Source organism: Pinus tabuliformis, chromosome 5_1, assembly GCF_031772625.1.
Source record: "Pinus tabuliformis cultivar Carrire ecotype Pingquan chromosome 5_1, CPIR1, whole genome shotgun sequence".
NCBI classification, from domain to species: domain Eukaryota; kingdom Viridiplantae; phylum Streptophyta; class Pinopsida; order Pinales; family Pinaceae; genus Pinus; species Pinus tabuliformis.
Genome location: NC_142305.1, coordinates 75052074 through 75071999, shown reverse-complemented (window position 1 = coordinate 75071999; position 19926 = coordinate 75052074). Strand labels below are relative to the sequence as shown.

The following is a 19926-nucleotide window of genomic DNA, read 5'->3' as shown; positions in this document are numbered from 1 at the left end:
CATATACTAATAATATAATATAGATTTTCCAATATATATCATACCTTGGACATAAATATATCAAAATTTACAATTATTTAAACTAAGTATACATACAAAATTTTATCATATCATAATATCACAATATAGATTTAATACCAACATTAAACTCTTGGAAAAAGACAACTTAAACTTTGAACGAAAAAGCGCTATGCTACTTCCACACCCTTTTCTACTCTATCCTAATTGTCTTACACCAACTTCTAAACTCTTCGAAAAAGACAACTTACACTTTGAACAAAAATCCGTGTGCTACCTCCACACCCCTTTCTATTCGACAACTTAATTCTTGGAAAAAAACAACATATAATTTGAACAAAGAGCCTCATTTTAATGGTCTTACACCAATTTCTAAATTCTTAGAAAAAGACAACTTATACTTTGAACAACGAGCCTTGCTCTGCCTCCACGTCACTTTCTACTCTATCTTGATGGTCTATACATAGAAAAAGGGAGGGCTTTGGAAACACTGTTTAAAATATGGAAAATACTAGGAAGTGATAAGACAAAATGCTAGTCAAAGGCATAGAAAAAGGGAGGGCTAGGGAAACATTGATGAACGGAAGGAAAAAGCTAAGAAGTGATAAGACACAATACTAGTCAAAGGCATATGGGATATATTTCGAGTATCACCGTGGACACACCCGACCTGCATAATCATTATATGTCAAATTCTCAATTTAAGATATGCTATGAGAGTTGTGTATACCCATGTGGAGCCAAGAAACGAGGATGGGGCTTTCCCAAGCTTCCACCTCAGGTCTTTTATTCCCATGCCAACTCAATTGATCTCTGCAGTGTTTTGTGTAATTTTTTGTGCTTTCAACTTTGACCAAAAAGCATTGTCTATGCCAGATTTGTCAAGCTTCCAATGCATATAGCATTAATCATAGCCATAGATTTATATGTATTGAAGTAGGCACAAGACAGGTGCATGCTGGATAAAATCCATTAAGTGATATCCCATTGTAAATTTGGATAATTTTTTAATAATGATAAAAGTAGTTTGGTTTAAGGTAATCAGGGATGGTGGCTTAAGTATATTCTTGTTATGAAGCATTAGGTAAATTATGAAATTTAAAATTAAAATTTTTATTATTATTTAAAATAATTTAAATATTTGTCAAAAAAATACAAAATATTTAAAATTTATAATAGTAATAACTAGAATCAATTTTATGTTACTGTCATGTAAGTACTAAACCAGCCTCATGACAAATTTCTCTGGACTCCAACAAACTCCAGGAAAAAAAAATAATAAAAGAAGTCTAAAAGATTATGACAAAAAGCCAGAGACATGGAAAATGAATGTGCATATCAAAACAAATAGAGATAGGTGAAGCTGAGCAAGCACATGTCCTTGACTAATGCAATGCAATGCGCTCCGGTAATACCGATCACCAATGCAGGAATTACTCGGTTGAAATGGTTGGTAAATGCAATCCACGTTTCACAAATCGCATGCCTGTAAATGCGGATGATCAGTTTCTGTAATCTTGAGTTTTTTTCAATGGATTTGTATGTTTAGAATCTGGATAGAGTTGTGAGTAGGCATATACTTATCTGGTGCACCTATTTAAGGATCTGGTGGCAACAAATACATCCAACATTCTATTTTCATAGTTACAGTAAGCAGTCGAATAGGGTCTGTTCGGTTTGCATTGACAGGGTTTTGATGATTATGGGGACTTTGAGTGGCAATCTCTGGTTGTTTGCTCTGATAGCCTTTCTCACTTGTCTCTCTGCATGCCAAGCAGAGAAAGACTCATTGTCGAAAAGTAAACCTGGCATATTTGAGCTACGTAGGGGAAAATTGCAGATCAGGTTTACCAATTGGGGAGCCACCATATTGTCTGTGAAAGTACCGGATGCCAAAGGTATGCTGTATTTCTCGAGTTTGTTAAATTTAGTCCAGGGGTTTTGAATAGACCAATAAAGTGTTAAGTCATTGGTTCAATATCTGTTTTGTTCGGTATTATTTTTGGACATAACTATGATTAATTTCACCGATGCAAAATCCATATAAATATCATATCACACCCAACCCAGCAACCAATTCAAAAAATTTAACAGAGACCTCTTCCATGAAGTACTCAACTACCTGTGCTATTTGTACTAATCCATTCACCTTTTGGCCATGGCTTTAGTATTTTTTTCAATAAAAATTTATTAGTGAGGCGCACAACAAAAGCAGCCCATACATGGAATTTAGCCTAGACCTCCTACATGAACTTCAGAGTGTTTAATTGCTTGCGCTAGTCCACCCACTTTTTCCCTGTAACTTTTGTATTTTTTTCTATAAAAATTTAGTCTGGACAATCCAATGAGGCACACAACAAAGGCATCCAATCCACAGAATTTAGCCCAGAACTCCTCCTTGAATCAGAGTGCTCAACTACCCACGCACAGAATTTAGCCCAGGGCTCCTGCCTGAATCAGAGTGCTCAACTACCCACATTTTGGCCAGAACTTATTGACCTATAGCTTCAGGGATTTCTATGTTAAATCCACAAAGCATTTGGTTGAAATGTTCTGAGAATCAAACCGAGACTAACTGTAATCAACTCCGACCACTGTACCATTAAACTATTGAAGCTGAATGACTGGATTGAATCTGAATGGCTGTTTTTCGTTTTGTGTCAAGGAAGGCTGTTGATGCTAGTAATTGTTATGTGCAGGTAAAGTAGCAGATGTGGTTCTGGGCTTTGATACTCTCACTCCATACATGGCAAGTATCCATTAAATTTAGTAAATTTGTGTGTTGCCCACTGCTCTTCTTGTTGATATGAAGGGGTTTCTGACCTGAATTCGGGTTATACAGAATGGCACTTCCCCTTACTTTGGTGCCATTGTGGGGCGCGTGGCCAACAGAATCAAGGATGGAGAATTCACATTAGATGGCAAAACGTATCATCTCCCTAAAAATGATGGGAACAATACACTCCATGGTCAGTTCCTGCATTATGTTTAATTCTTTCCTTCATGCCCAGTCAAAATTTATACATTTGGGCACCCTTGGTATTCTGTTATTTTTATTCATTCTCGGCCCTGTTGATGATGCAGGAGGAAAAAGGGGATTCGACAAGGTATTATGGAGGGTACAGAGACTGAAAAAGGGACCTCGTCCATCTATACAGTTTACTTACCACAGTCGTGACGGTGAACAAGGTAGAAACGTCGCAGACACATACCTTTCAATATATTTATTGGTTCGCTTCTTTTCAGGTCACTCTGGTTAGGTTTTCAAGATTTCATTGCAATTATGGAAATTTCTGCCTCATTTGTTAGATTATATTTAACTTTTGTAAGTTAAAATTACATTGTCCCTTGGGCTGTATTAATTTGATGTGCCTTCGTATTCACTGCAATCTCTACATCCAAAATTATAGGCCTCCCAATTCGTGTAGATCTAGGATCATAAATTCCATGATTCCTCAGAGATGGCCAGGAATATAATGGCCGGATAGTTATTCTGATTTCTTTTTACATCACCTGACCAAAAAATTGTTAGCTCTTATTTTTGTAATATATTATTTTTTTAAGTGTGAAATTTTAAATAGATAGTGATTGGGGTGTACTGTTAAGACACTTTTTAATGTTAAAGTCACCTGTTCATAGATGTCACTGGTTCAAAATCCATAGGTAATCTCACTTAACTAAGAAAAAATGTATTACTTTATAATATATTTTCATGCTAGTAGTTCATGGATGTCACTGGTTCAAAATCCCTAGGTAATCTCACCTACTTAACTAAGAAAAAATGTATTGCTTTCCTAATATATTTTCATGCTAGTTGTATCAGACATAGGATTATTGCCCTCCTTTAGAATTAAGATCCCCAGGATTATTGCCCTGCTTTAGAATTAAGATCCCCCTCAGGATAACCTTGCACATGCAGGCTGTACTGGGTTCCTTCTCTAATAACACCCTGTCCAGTAAGTTCTTCCTAAAGAATCCAAGGCCCTTTCTACTTCATTTTGGATTTTTCTTGTCAAAGTTACAGGAATTTGTGTCCTGCTGGATTCATAGACTCTGGAGTGTAAAAAATAATTTTTTTCCTAAAATCTTTCCCATACATTGAGCATTCATACAGAATTTGCATAACTGTATCAAATTCTACAGTTAATTATTTTCTGCCATTTTACATTCTGGTCACAGACTGCTATGGATCCTGGATATGTATGGAATCTGGATAAATCATGCTTAATTGTTATATAAGGCTATGTGGAATCCTAGTTTTTGCAATATAGCACACATGCTTAACTGCTATGGATCATGGATATGTATGGAGAAATCATGCTTAACTGCTATGGGTCATTGATATGTATGGAGAAATCATGCTTAAGTGCTATTATAAGGCTCTGTGCAGATCCTAATTTTTGCAATATAACACAAATGGGTTATACTTAATACTCATTTTTGTGTTCTTGTGACGATTGAAATAGGATTTCCTGGTGTTCTTGATGTATATGCAACATACACTCTGAGTGGACCTAGGGAGTTGACACTTGAAATAAAAGCAGTACCAAGGACAAAGGCTACTCCTGTGAGCTTAGCCCAACATACCTACTGGAACCTTGCAGGGGAAGCCAGTAACCGAAGCATACTTAGCAATAAAGTGACAATATGGGCACATTCAATTACTCCAGTGGACAAACACCTCATTCCCACTGGTGCTATTGTGCCTGTCAAAGGAACTCCCTATGATTTTACAAAACCAACTGCTGTTGGAAAAAGAATAAACTATGTCCCAGGAGGGTATGATATAAACTATGTCCTGGATCGGCCGAAGTCCAAGCATCGGCTGAGGCGTGCTGTGAGAGTGAAGGACGATTTCAGTGGAAGGGTTTTGGATTTGTGGACAAATAACATAGGCTTGCAGTTTTATAGTTCTAATCAAATCAAGAAAATTGTGGGGAAGGGAGGTGCCATTTACAGGAAATATGCAGGCCTGGCCTTGGAGACTCAGGCTTTCCCGGACGCAGTGGACCAGCCGAATTTTCCATCTATTATTTATCGTCCAGGGCAGATCTACCGTCATGTTATGGTTTACAAGTTTTCGGTGGAGAAGTAGTTCATCAAATCACAGATGAAGACTTTTGGAGAAGTAGCCCTGTATCCTTGAAAAGCAGGACTCTGAAAGGTCAAAATATTCTTATCAGAACTATTAAATAATTTGGTGGGTGTATTCCATTGTTGTTCTCAACATTGTCAGATCCATTAAATAATCAGGATAACAAATAGCCATTTATTATTTTAACAAATTCTTTTCAACCCTTTCAAAGAAATTGGTGGTGTATTCCATTGTTCTTCTCAAACTTGTCAGGATCCATTGAATGAATTATTTGGGTGTAAGTTCTGTAAGTTTTGTATATTAATCTTGATAAACCTAAAACCCACTTCTATAGACCGGAGTAAAAATTACCATGTTATCATCATAACATTTTCAGTTTGAAGATTTCTAAGTACATAGCTGTTCATATGATGAACAGCATTAATCAAACTGATAGAGACAACTTATATAGATAAAAGTTAAAATATGGGCTTGATTTTGGGAAGGATTCTATTATTATTTGAGCATTTTATTCTTACCTCTCAATCAATTGAATTATATTTAACCTTATATATATAAAATTAAGTTTTTTATATGTAATATTAAGTTGAATATATATATATATATAAGTTTTTGAATTGAAAAAAGAATGGTGTAATTTTAATAATAAAATTATGATGTGAAAACAGGTTTTTTTATTATAAATAAAAAAACTCAATATATAAATATGTTATAAAAACCTGATATATAAATATGTTATAGTAAATCTTTTTTATTATAAATAAAATCTTATCTGGTGGGTGTTCTTTTATTATAAATAAAAAATTAAATACATATTCGTCAATTTGGTGTGTGGATTCTTTTTATTATAAAATAAAAAAACATTATACATTGATTTGGTGAGTAGGTTTTTTTATTATAAATAAAAATTCCTATACATTTATTTGGTGTATGGGATTTTTTATATTATAAATAAAAAAACATCATACATGAATTAGCTGTGTACATTTTTTATGTTATAAATAAAAAATCTCATACATCGGAGTTTTTTTTATTATAAATAAAAAATCAATTTGGTGTAAAGAAAATTTTAGGGGTTAAGGTTAATTTTCTATGGTTTTTTCTTAATTTTTTTATTATTTTCCATTATTTTTAAAAATGATTAAGTAAATATTTTATAGAATAAAACTATTTTACTTTAAAAATCAAAATGTTTATAAAAAGTTTATAAAATTATTAGAAATTTAAATATTAAAAAAAAATATCACCAAACATTTTACAATTTGCATGTTACAGATTAATAATATAAGCTAATGTTTTTACACTTTAAAACTAAATTTTCACCTTTTAAATTTTTTCATTTATGAGGTTTGATTGATTGTGAACTTTAGGTTAAATAACCAGCCTACAATTTGCATGTTAGAGATTAATACTATAAGCTAATGTTTTTACACTTTAAAACTAAATTTCTACCTTTTAAAATTTTCCATTTATGAGGTTTGATTGATTGTGAACTTCATATTATATAACCAGCCTAGATTCATCTAAACTCCGAATTTGGATCTACTAAGATTCGAGAAGAATCAAATCTCTTTTCATTCTAAAAGAGGTTTGCATCTCAAGAGATTTGATCTCTGGGATCTCTTTTCATTCTAAAAAGTTTTGCATCTCAAGAGATTTGATCTCTGGGCACTAGTAGATATGCAATTAAGATGGATCTAGGTTGATTTTATTATTAATTATAATTATAATTTTTTTTGTAAGTTTGGTAAAGACTACATCTTCATCATGTCCAACTCGGATAGCACAAGATTTGAACCCAATACTTCTGTTCGATGAGACTTCATTTCCACAATGAGCTACCCCCGAACAAACAATTATAATTATAATTATAAATATAATTATTAATTTTTTATTTTTTATTTATTTTATTTTATTTTAGTTTTATGTAATTTGACCACTTCAAAATGTTTTATTGATGATTATCATTATTAATTTTTTAATTTAATTTTAATTTTTAATTTTTTTAATTTAATTTTAATTTTTAATTTATTTTATTTTTTTTAATTTTAATTTTATCTTATTTCAACTAAATCAAAATGTTTACAGGACATTACATCTCTACATTGTGTCTTTCCCATAAAATAAAATAAAAATAAAAATGTTTATAAAATATTTGGATTTTGAAATGAGTTATGATTTTTGGGCAAGTAGTATTGATAAGTCATGGTAACAATTCATGGTATTGTAACAAAGCATATTTGCAAGTTAATAATATCTCTGCTTAAGAATCTTGCTATATTGTCAGGTTATTATAAATATTAAGTCTTGATTTAAAAATGTTATAAAATAAAATTAAAATAAGTCTTTTATAAAATATTTTGATTTTGAAATGAGTTATATGATTTTTGGACATTTGGTATTGATAAGTCATGGTACCATCTATGGTATTGTAACAAAGCATATTTGCAAGTTAATAATATCTATGGTCAAGAATCTTGCTATATTGTCAGGTTATTATAAATATTAAATCTTGATTTAAAAATGTTATAAAATAAAATTAAAATAAGTTTTTTATAAAATATTTTGATTTTGAAATGAGTTATGATTTTTGGACATGTGGTATTGATAAACCGTGGTATTACTTAGTAATATCAGTGGTAAAATTGAGGTGAATATTCATGGTTAAGAATCTTGTTATATTGTAAGCATTATAATTTTATGTGCTTATTGATTAAATTTAAATACATAATCATTATTTTAATTTATATGGTAAAATGATATTAATTTATAACTACTATTTATATGTCATATTTTAACATGATATGTATATTATAATGATGATCATGATTAAAATTGATTAAAATTAAATATGATGATGATGATGATTATATATAATATAAAACATCAATTATAGTGTTTCTTCTTAAGAGATTACAAGTTCAAAACTAGAGGGATAGAGTATGTATGCCTTGTGCAGAGGTGGGGTCCCTTGTCCCACAAACAAGGGGGTTTCATACACCAATTTGGTGTCAGACTGACCTTAAAATGGATAATAATAATAAGTTTGATGAGTTGTTTATATAACATGAGATATTTTATTAGTATTTAATTTATGCTATTAGTTATATACTAATATTTTTAACTTAATTAATATAAGAAAATTAATTACTTTAATATTGAAATCGATATATGATAATATGTTTTTATTAATTTAATTAAGCAATTTATCAATTAAATAAATCTAAAAATTAAAATATTATAGTTTTATTCTTTTTATACCATACTTAAATTATTATATATATATATATATATATATATATATATAATTATAAAATTAAAATAAATATAAAATAGTTAAAATTTAATATTGTTGAATTGAGGCTTCTGTGATCCATATCAGGTTTACAAGAGATTTTTCGGCATAAATCACAAGATCTATCATTTGTCGAGGCGTTTCGAACAACTAGTGTGGTTCATTGTCAAGACAAGTTGAAGAACCAGATCCCATGTTATAATAAAAATTAAATTAATTATAAAATAATTAAAACATTTGTGTAAATTCATATGTCCCTTTAACTTTTAATTTTAATATTAGTATAACTAACTATTATTTTAATAATCATTTAAATTGACTTATTTTAATTTTTAATTTAATATTAGTATAACTAACTTTTATTTTAATAATCATTTAAATTGACTTAATTTAATTTTTAATTTGATTTTTAATTTAATATAGTTATGCCAGGTCCTATCTAACTAGCCGTTTCCCAGTCAAGGTTAACCATTAGTCAATATAGTCATTGCCTGGTCAAAGGTTATAGCCATTGGATGTTCTGCTCTGACTATTTAACATGTATACTGGATCTGATTCTTCACATGCATGCTGGATATGATTCTTCAACTTGTCTTGACGATGAACCACACTGGTCGGTTTGAAACGTGTCAACAAATGAAATATCATGTCATTTACGCCGAAAAATCTCTCATAAACTTGATATGGATCACAGAAGCCTCAATTCATGAAATATCATGTGATTTACGTCAAAAAATCTCTCATAAATTTGATATGGATCACAGAAGCCTCAACTCAACAAGATATATTTGTTTTATGGCTTGTTCCATTCATTATTATCAAAGTAGCACAAGTATATAATAGACATCAATTTACAAATGACATAAAAATATTTATCTTATGATACATACCTTTCTTTTTGGTAGGTAAGCACCCACGGGGGATTTGAACCAGTGACCTATCACAAGGAGTGCCTTAACAATGCACCCATTCACCATCAATCCAAAGCCTCATGAGCTTATCTTATGATACATATCTTTTTTTTTGCTGAAGCAAGAGTCGTACCTTCATAATCATTAAATCAGAAAATTATTTACATAGAGTACAACCATCCACATGGAAACATGGATCTTAGACAAACACTACTTTCTAGAGAACCAAGGGTCATGAGTTAAGTGTAAGAACTCCGATCCTAACCCACAAAACTACACCCCCCAAAATGGCAACAAGTATCTAGGCCACATAAGCAACCCGACAAAACTATTAAATTTCGCCTTTTAATAGTCGCCTTCAGAGCCCCTAGCTCCCACCAACTGCAGTGGATGACCTCGCAGAGCCAAGGCTCCCGCCAAAAAACCATTTGGAAGCACCAATGAGCGCGCATGTTCCTGACCGTTGATCCTCCCAAATTGATCCAACGGTAGAGGTAAATATCGCACCGCCTAGACGTTCGCCCTTTAACCTTATGGCCCCACTGACCAGCTCGACAGATCACAACCGTAGATCTGCCGGACCAGATCCTACGGCGGAGGATCATATTACCCCGAGCAAAAGAGCTATTGGTTAACGCGCGATAAGGGTGGAAACCAAAACCACCCCACCACCACGTGTCGACCGAGGAGTGCGATCGCTCCCAAAAATTGAAAACCACTTCCCACCCGAGAGGCCCCCGATATACCAGAAACCACTCCGCTGGCGAATTTGCAACCTTTGACAGCGTATTAGGAATGTACAGGTCATCGATGGAATTCAGATTCCGGCCACTAGCACTTTTGCTTTTGCCGCCGTAAGTGATCCTAAGGATCGTACCAACTCTTCCCTCCAAACAACTGCTCTGGTAGTAGATGCCTCCTAGCAACATGAGAAAAACGAGAAAAGGTGAAAATAACACCTCATAATTCAACCAAATTATTGGATAGAGCTTCCATAGTTCTGGTACGGTACACCATCATATCCTCGACTGCTTGGATGTCGCACTGGTCCATGAAACTATCCTGAGGCAACCTATGCCCGCCCAACGTAACCCTATACATGGAACATTTCACACCTTGATTAGCCAGTAAATCAACAAGTTTATTGGCCTGCCTTCGCACATGGTTAAAACTGACCGTGCGTAGGCCTCTGAGGTGGAACTGGATCCTTTGGAAGACCTGGATCAGCCTCTAGTGTTTTGAAACCCTCTCCGGCTCTGAGCCCCAACTAATTTTTTTGACTGAGTTGATAATTATTTCAGAGTCAGCTTCGATAATTACATTCTGCCGGTTATCCTACACCAGGAGATCTAAGCACTACTCCATAGCCATGGCTTCTGCCATGTTGTTTGTAGCCCTGCCTAAATGTCCATGGAAGATGGAAAGGATATTACCAGTATCATCCCTTAACACCCCTCCAAAGCCCCCACTGCCCGGGTTGCCTTTAGAAGCCCCATCTATGTTAAACTTCAGAAATCCCAAAGGGGGAGGATGCCAGAATTCCTACTTAGAAACCATAGCCAAAACTCTTCTGTCCAAGCCCTACAACAAAAGCCCCTGCATTCCCAAAAGTCCCAGAATCCTCAAGTCAGCTTTTGAGGGTGGATTTGAAGGGGTATTTCGTACTATGGTACCCATTGTCTCTTTAAGATGAGTCAAAGTCTGCTTCAAGAGACACTGAAGGGATCTCTTTTCATTTTTGAAAAATCTCTTATTCCTTTCTTTCCAGACATTCCAAATATTGAAGCTAGGTGTTAGAGCCCAAGCTGCACCAAGCATTTCATTATCTGAGTAATTACTTCTCCATCTGATTAGGGTGTTGAAGATACACCCTCTATCCCTGTCACTCCTTTGGAAGATGTTAGCAAAATAATCCCACAAATTAGAGGTAAAGATACAATTATTGAGGAGGTGTTCCATAGTTTCTTCTTGGGCTTCACAGAGCTGGCATCTGGAAGGCCCCAGCACACCCCTTTTCCTTATGTTATCCCAAGTCAGAATTCTCTTATGATAAACAAGCCACATGAAGAGTTTAATCTTCATCCAGCCTTGATGCTTCCATAGATTCTGCCATATTCTATCCAGAGCAAGAGAGTCCATCTCGAGGAGTTTGCACTTAGCTTCCTTAAGATTAAAGTTACCCTCATTATTGTTGCCCCACCTCAATTGGTCATGCCCCCCTGTCACTAAGATCTTCCTTTGTTCCAGTATCCTCATGAGAGCCTCAGCTTTAGTTTTCAAGGGGTTATCTTCCCCGTAAATCATATTCCTCCACTTTCTCCATTTACTTACATTATTATTTTGGTCCCAAAAATCTTTGACCTGTGATAACCCTATGATTTATGTCTCTCTTTTGAGGTCCAGAAATTGTTCATTTAGCAGTATTGATTCTTGTTGCCATTTATCTTCCCAAAAGAGTGTTAGATCCCACTCTCTGATTTCCCAGAAGCTATTCTTTTGAACTAAGCCTTTGTTCTCCCAGGCCTTATTCCAGATGTATGAGCCCTTTATATTGCCAAACATCCTTATATGATCGTTATTGTCCCAAGTGCTAGCATATTTCTCTGTCCAGATACTAGCCCACTGGGCCTTTGGTTCTTTGACCCATCTCCACCATAACTTAGCTCCTAAAGCCCTGCTTAGAACCTCTGGATCATCCAAACCCAGACCTCCTTGATTTTTGGGTTTACAAATCTTTTCCCAAGCCACTAACGCCCATTTCCTTTTTTTCTACCCTTTCCCCCAGAGAAAGTCTCTTTGAATGGTTCTGAATCGTTGTAAGACTCCTTTTGGAACAGGGAGTGATTAAAGCATAAAAACTGGGATAGATTGTAAAACAACCTTTGTAAGCACCAACCTGCCAGCTAAGTTTAAAGATCTGAAGGTCCAATTCCTGATTTTATCCTGCATCTTATTAATCACAGGTTCCCAAGTACTTTTGTGAAGAGGTTTAATAGTAACGGGGACTCCCAAATATTTCGAAGGAAGAGAATCTCTTTGAAAGCCTAGAATTCTAGAGATGTTCCTTTGGATAGCAATATCAGTATTAAAGAAAAAGATTTTATATTTGAAAAGATTAACCTCCATACCTGTGGCCAAACCAAATTCATTTAGAAGTTGTTTGTATGCCAAAGCTTCTTTGACTGTAGGAACCCCTTGCAACATGGTATCATCCACAAATTGTTGATGAGTCAAAGTCTGTCCATTCTCACAAAGTTGAAGACCCTTGATTTTGCCTTCGGCTTTTGCTTGCTTAATCGATCTACCAAGTCCTTCCATCATGAGAATAAAGAGAAAGGGAGAGAGTGGATCTCCCTGCCTAAGGCCTCTTGAGGGAATAAAAATCTCGGAGGGACAGCGATTTACCAAATTGAGAAGCTAGAAGAGGTTACCAAAGCCATGACCCATCTAACCCAATTATGATCAAACCCAAAAGCAATAAGAACCCTCCTAATATAGGTCCAGTTTAACTTATCATAGGATTTAGCTAGGTCCAACTGCATGATCATTCCGCCTTCCTATTGCTAGTTAGTGAGTGCACCACTTCCTGTGCTTGAATGATGTTATTGAGAATTTGTCTACCTTCCACATAACCATATTTCTCCCCAAAAACAAGGGTGGGGAGAAGAGGTTTGAGTCTATTAGCTACAACCTTGGATATAATCTTGTAAACCACATTGCACAATGCTATGGGTTGAAACTTATCAAGAGTAAGAGCATTATCTTGTTTAGGGATCAGTGAAATGAAGGAGGTATTGAGTGCCTTCAGAATAGTTCTGTTCCTCCTGGTATCTTCTACCACATTCAGCATATCTTGTTTTACAATATTCCAGCATGCTTTAAAGAAGTCCACATTAAAACCATCAGGACCTGGTGCTTTACCATTCTGCATTTCCTTGAGGACTTCACTGATTTCCTCTTCAGTAACTGGCCTGTTGAGGTTGAGATTATCCTCTCTGGACACTAGTCTTGGTATATGTCTTATTATATCCTTAATGAAAGGCTCTCTGTTTGGAATGCTTTCCTGTGCAATCCCCCTAAAGTGTTGAACTAAAACAACTTCAATTTCTTCATGGGTACTAACTAGTTGCCCTTCCTCATCCTTAATCGAGGAGATTCTATTATGAGCCCAGTTTGCCAAGGTTGATCTATGGAAAAATTTGGTATTTCTTTCCCCTTCCTTTAGCCATTGCACTCTAGATTTTTGTCTCCAAATATTTCCTCTTGTTTGCATAAGTTCTCCCACTCGTGCTGAAGATTGGTGGCTCTATCATTGCTGATTTTATCAAAGCCAACCTTGATAAGGGATTGGTTGAGTATCTGTAATTTGTTTTCAACAGCTTTTTTACCTTCAAAAATGTTGCCAAACTCTCTCTTGTTCCACTCTTTAAGCCTGAGCTTTATGTGTTTTAGTCTTTTGTGAAGAATGAACATACTTGTACCCTGAATATGTAGATCCTCAGACCACCAACTTGAAATGTTGTTGATAAAATCTGGATGGGTGAGCCAGATATTCTCAAATCTGAAAGGTCTATTCCTGGGAGTACCAATGCCCCTGATCTCTAGTTGAATTGGCCAGTGATCAGAACCTCCAAAGGGCAGAATCCTTGCTCCCATACCAGTATCATTGAGTATAAGGTCCTCTGATATGATGAATCTATCTAACTTTGAGGCCACCAGAGACCCTCCTCCTCTCCTATTGTTCCAAGTAAAGAGACCATTACTTGTATCAATGTCAACCAATTTCTTAGTCTCCAAAAAGTATTGCAAAGCTAAGGCATCTTTGGTGAGAGCTTTGATGCCCCCTTTTTTCTCCGATAGTGATTTGATCATGTTGAAGTCCCCACCCAAAATCCATGGAATCCCAGCATATCTCTCTCTGAGATCCATAAGAGAATCAAGGAATCTCAATTTGTCATCCATTCTCTGAGGGCCATAAACATTCGTTACTAGATAGATCTCCCTATTGTTGGCATTATGTTTCTGGTATGGCTCTATGATTCATGTGTTGTACTTGATGGCAACTCATACAGGTGGCAATGCTCTGATCAGGCTCTCAAAATGTTGGAAATTAAGAGGTACGCAGGAGAATAGTTCAAAAGGTGCGTACCCGCAGGTACGCCAGCCAGGAAGTGCATTCATACACGCAGGTTACCCGTTCATGAGGTGCGTACCCCCAGTTCACTCACTTCAAGGCAGAGAAGCACGCTCACGTGGGGTTTCTTATGTTTGGCCCGTGGTATTTAGCCCGCCGTTCTTGATTCTATGGTTTTGGCCCATGGTATAGGATCTATTTTAGCCCCGGTTTGGATCCCTTGTATTGGTTATTGATGGTTTTGTCCCATGGTGTGAATAAGGGCTTAACTATAAATAGGGAAGGAGATCACTTGGCTAATGTATCTTTTGCAAATTGAATATCTTAAGATCTGAAATATTGGGTTATCGGTTTAAAAGCTTGATCTATATAAAAGTGAAGTTGAAGGTGAATCTATGAAGGGTGATCTCTCGGGCGCATGATCAGATCTGGGCATCTGACTATCTGTGGCACACTGGGGGACTGCCAATTCGGCCCTAACCAGAGGTACGCAGGTGATTAACAGTGCAAGTGCGTGGGTACGCACAACAGAAGAAGGCGCACTGCGTGGGTACGCAGAGCAGAAGAAGGCGCAGTGCGTGGGTACGCAGCGCGACAGAGGATCAGGTGCGGAGGCACAGTGAAAGTACGCGGCGCTACAGAAGCCGCAGGTGCGTAGATACGCGGCGCGATAGCATCTGAGAGTGCGTGGCCACAGTAGCAGTACGCGGCGCGATAGAAGCAGTGGGTGCGTGGGCACAGTAAAGGTACGCGGCGCATTTAAAGGAACAGTGCGTGGATACGCAGAGCAGTTCAAGGATCTCTGCGGGTATACGCAGAGGTGCAGAAGCTGAAGTGCGTAGCAACGCATGCCAGAGAAAGAAAAACTGCGTATCTGTATTAAGGCATTTATTTGACTGACTTTTCTCTGTTGATAAGGTGTTCTGGGTTTAGTTTACTGTTACTATTGATCTGGTTACTGCAGCTGACTAGGTGATTTACTTGTACTTGATGATCTCTTGAGGTTTATGGATCTAGTTTGAAAATTTATGAAAAGTGGTCCTTGAAAGAAAAGAAGTAGGGGGGTTGTAGCTCCCTTCCAGGAGAGACTGGAAAACGAGAGAGAGTTGTAGCTCTCTGTAGGTTGCAGCCTGCGTACTGGTAAAGGACTGCACCAGTACAAAACCATTGTAAAAGGAGTTTCTAATTTGAAAGAAGATAGAGACATATTGCAGCAGGTGGTTTTCACCCACATTGGGTTTCCACCTTATATCTGGTGTTCTTTGGTGTGACTATCTGTTTTTCTTGTTCATGCTCATTATTTTTATGGTATTGACATGCAAAAATAATTCGAAGTATAAATAAGGAAGATTTATTAAAAGAACTTGATAATACTGATTCACCCCCCCTCTCAGTATTATTTCCAACAATTGGTATCAGAGCCAGGTCTTTCAGAGAAGCTTGATCACTTGAAGGAAGATCATTCATCATGAGAAACTACGAGAGGGAAGCATCAATCAGGCCACCAATCTTTGATGGGACAAACTTCAATTATTGGAAGGTAAGAGTTACTGCCTATCTTCAATCTCTTGGTACAGAAGTTTGGGATATCATAGATACAGGCTACACTTTTCCTTCAGCTACTCCTACAGATTCGGCCGAGAAGAAGAAATATGAAACAAATGCTAAAGCAGTCAATACTCTGCTAGGATTCTTATCTCAAACAGAATTCGTAAAGGTTATGCAATATAAATCCGCAAAGGAAATATGGGACAAGATTATCTTGAGCTACGAAGGAGATGAACAGGTAAAGAGTGCTAAACTTCAAACCCTCAGGATTCAATATGAGAATCTCAGAATGTATAATGATGAAAGTGTGGCTAACTATTTTCTTCGGGTAGACGACATTGTTAATTGCATGAAAAACTTGGGTGAAGAAATAAAAGAGGCTATTGTGGTTGAAAAAGTTTTAAGATCATTGTCCCCCAAGTTTGAATCTAAAGTGTCTGCAATAGAAGAAAAGGAAAATCTACGAATTCTTACTATGTCTCAGCTACACGGAATTCTAACTGCTTATGAAATGAGAAAGGGAGGTCCATCAGATAGGAGAGAAGCTGCTTTCAAGGCTTCAGGCAAAGGAGACTACTATGAAGAAAGTCACGTGCCAGAAGAAGAAGAAGAATCAAATTTTGTCAGAAATCTTCAACGGGGTACTGGAAGGTTCAGAGGTAAGTTACCTTTTAAATGTTTTGCTTGTGGAAGAGTAGGTCATTATGCTGCGAAATGTCCTCATAAGGATAAGATTGACAAAGGAAAGGAACCTGCTAGATGGAGCAAGAAACAGAATGCAAATAAGAAAAGCTACTACACTCATGAAGATAGTGATGGTCTATCAAATAGTGATGAAGATGAACGAGGTAATGACTATAAACTTTTAATGGCATTTGAAGATGATGATTACATGGATGCTATAGATGTGGATAGCTTTCATGAAGAAATTTCTAGACTCAAAACATGTATAGAAGAAAAGAATATGATCATTGATACTCTACAATTTCAGATTGATGAAAAAGAAAAATATCTTGAAAAGTTAGAAGGTGAAATTGTTGGTCTTAGAAAAGAGATTGAGAAAACAAAGGCTATTAATCTTAAGTTTGTCAAAGGATCTGAAACTCTGGATGAGATCATCAATGTACAACGTTCTCCACTAAACAAGACAGGTCTGAGGTATAATGGAGAAACTTCTCAAGCATCCACCTTAAAGAGTTATCTTGATGCAGCAAGAAGGAATGAGCAAAAGCACAATGGAGATCACCAGGTAAAGCAGGGACCAATTACAAACAAAGACTATCAGGTAAACCAGGGGCAATCCGTCTTAAGGATGAACAAAAGCTACAACCAGCCACAGGTAAAATCCTCTCAATTTGCTTCAAGAATGAATGACAATAGAAATTACAATCGTTTGGCCGGAAGATTTGATAACCGCAGAAGTTTCTTCAATGAACAATGCTTCTCTTGCCATAACTTTGGTCACAAAGCAGCTCAATGTGTTGCATACAAAACGATCATGACTAGAGAAGCTCAAAAACAAAGAAGTATGACCGGGATTACAAAAAGGACCTATAACAAGTTTTTGGTTCTTGAAAATGAAGTTGAATGTTCTATTTGCAATAACTTTGGTCATGAAGATTTTGAATGCAGGAGCAGGTTTCAGTAGACAAAGGAACAAGCCTCAAGCACCAAAACATGGAGAATAAAGGAACCACAAACAGAAAGATGTGGGATAGAATTTTATGCAGAGGGACAGGAAAATCTATGGTACATTGACAGTGGATGTTCAAAGCATATGACAGGTGATAAAGAAAAACTTGAATCATATTTTGCTTTAGAAAAGGGAAAGAAAGTTTCTTTTGGAAATGATACTCCTGCAGCTATAAAAGGAAAAGGCACTGCTCAGTTAAAAGAAAAGGTCAAAGCTGGAAATGTTTTGTATGTTGATGGATTGAAGCATAATCTTCTGAGTGTCAGCCAGATGTGTGATCAAGGAACCGAGGTGATATTTAGATCAAATGGATGTCTTGTTCATGATCTTGATACAGGTAAAACGGTGATCAAAGGTAAAAGAACTCCAAATAATCTATACATATTTGAAGAAGGACAACAACAATGTTATCTAAGCAAGGATGATGAACACTGGTTATGGCACCGGAGGTTGGGGCATCTAAGCTTTTCATAAATAAGGAAAGCATGCAAATATCAGGCAGTTCGCAGTCTTCCAGATATCAAAATTCCAGACAACACCATATGCAAATCATGTCAGTTTGGAAAGCAAACCAGAACTAACTTTCCAGAGAAGGAAGGATCAGCTAGCATGCCTCTTGAGCTTGTACATACAGATGTATGTGGACCATTCAGGAAAAGGACACCTCGAGGAGAAGAATACTTGATATTATTCATTGACGATTTCTCCAAGTTTGTCTGGTTAGGACTTATGAAGCACAAAGATGAAGCATTCGAAAAATTCAAATCCTTTAAAGCCTTGGTTGAAAATGAATCAGGATACAAAATTAAGTGCCTCAGATCCGACAGAGGTGGGGAGTTTACCTCAAATTAATTTTTCGATTTCTGTGAAGAACATGGGATAAGAAGAGAATTCTCTACAGCTAGAACTCCTCAGCAAAATGGAGTAGTGGAAAGAATGAACAGAACAATCCAACAAATGGCTTGTGCTATGCTTGATGAGTCTGGAACTCCCGCAACTTTCTAGGGTGAAGCTGCATATGCTGCAGTTGTTATTCTCAACAAAACAAATGTCCGGATGAACAACACTCAAACTCCTGATGAGCTCTGGTATGGTGAGACTCCTTCGGTAAAGCACTTCAAAATCTTTGGGAGCAAATGCTATATTAAGAATACTGATGAGCAACTTGGCAAACTTGAACCTAGAGCAGATGAAGGCATTCTTCTTGGTTATTCTCCACACAGCAAAGCATACAAGTGCTACAATAAAAGACTTGGAAGAATTGTTGACAGCATTGATGTAGTGGTTGATGAGAAGGGATACATTCCTAGGCAAGTAAATCATGAAGATATCGAAGAAGATGAAGACTACCCTCAAAGACAGAATGATGAAGAAGAAGAACCTCAAGAAGAACCAGAGGAGCAGATAAGGATAGAAGAGAAGACTCCGTCCATATATGTTCAGAAGAATCATCCAGAATCTCAGATTTTGGGGCAGAAAGAAGCAGGTGTACAAACAAGAAGAACAGTTGCAGAAGCTTCAAGCTATTTGGCATTACTCTCTTCCACTGAACCACAAAATGTGAAAGAGGCATGCAAAGATGAATGTTGGGTCAAATCAATGGATGAAGAACTTGAGCAGATCGAAAAGAACAACAATTGGGAGCTGGTTCCTAGACCAAAGGATAAGAATGTTATAGGGACAAAATGGGTCTTCAAAAATAAATTGAATGAAAATGGAGAAGTAATTAGAAACAAGGCCAGACTTGTTTGTAAAGGGTATGCGCAGCAAGAAGGAATAGATTTTGAAGAAACCTTTGCTCCTGTTGCAAGACTTGAGGCCATCCGAATGTTCCTTGCTCTCTCAAGCTTTCAAAACTTCAAAGTATTTCAAATGGACGTGAAATCAACCTTTCTGAATGGAGACTTGGAAGAAGAAGTATACATTGAGCAGCCATATGGTTTCATTCTTGGAAATGATCCAAATCTTGTATGCAGATTGAAAAAGGCTCTCTATGGTCTCAAACAAGCTCCAAGGGCTTGGTACTATCGCTTGGACAAATATCTTCATCAACAAGGTTTTTCAAAAGGATCAGCAGATAGCAATCTTTATATAAAAGTTGAAAACGACAAATTGCTAATACTTGTTGTGTATGTAGATGACATTATCTTTGGGAGCAATGAAGAAGCTATGAGTCAAAGCTTTGCCTTGGTAATGCAGAAAGAATTCGAAATGTCCTTGCTGGGAGAACTG

At 36.2% G+C, this 19926-nt stretch overlaps 1 protein-coding gene across 1 annotated transcript; it reads left to right on the top strand.

The window, feature by feature from the left end:
- Positions 1-1310: 1310 nt before the first annotated feature.
- On the top strand, positions 1311-5327 carry LOC149163516 (uncharacterized). Its single transcript, XM_089431756.1, has 5 exons — positions 1311-1916; positions 2718-2767; positions 2861-2987; positions 3103-3207; positions 4485-5327. Exons 1-5 carry the CDS (start codon positions 1715-1717, stop codon positions 5111-5113), a joined length of 1113 nt encoding a protein of 370 aa, XP_089287882.1. The 5' UTR covers positions 1311-1714; the 3' UTR covers positions 5114-5327.
- The last annotated feature ends 14599 nt before the right edge of the window (positions 5328-19926 follow it).

Bases quoted from the DNA above. Each gene is read 5' to 3' on its own strand.
- LOC149163516 (XM_089431756.1), top strand. From the start codon at position 1,715: ATGATTATGGGGACTTTGAGTGGCAATCTCTGGTTGTTTGCTCTGATA. The intron at 2,768-2,860 runs GCAAGTATCCAT...CGGGTTATACAG, and splicing joins ATACTCTCACTCCATACATG to AATGGCACTTCCCCTTACTT. The intron at 2,988-3,102 runs GTCAGTTCCTGC...TTGATGATGCAG, and splicing joins TGGGAACAATACACTCCATG to GAGGAAAAAGGGGATTCGAC.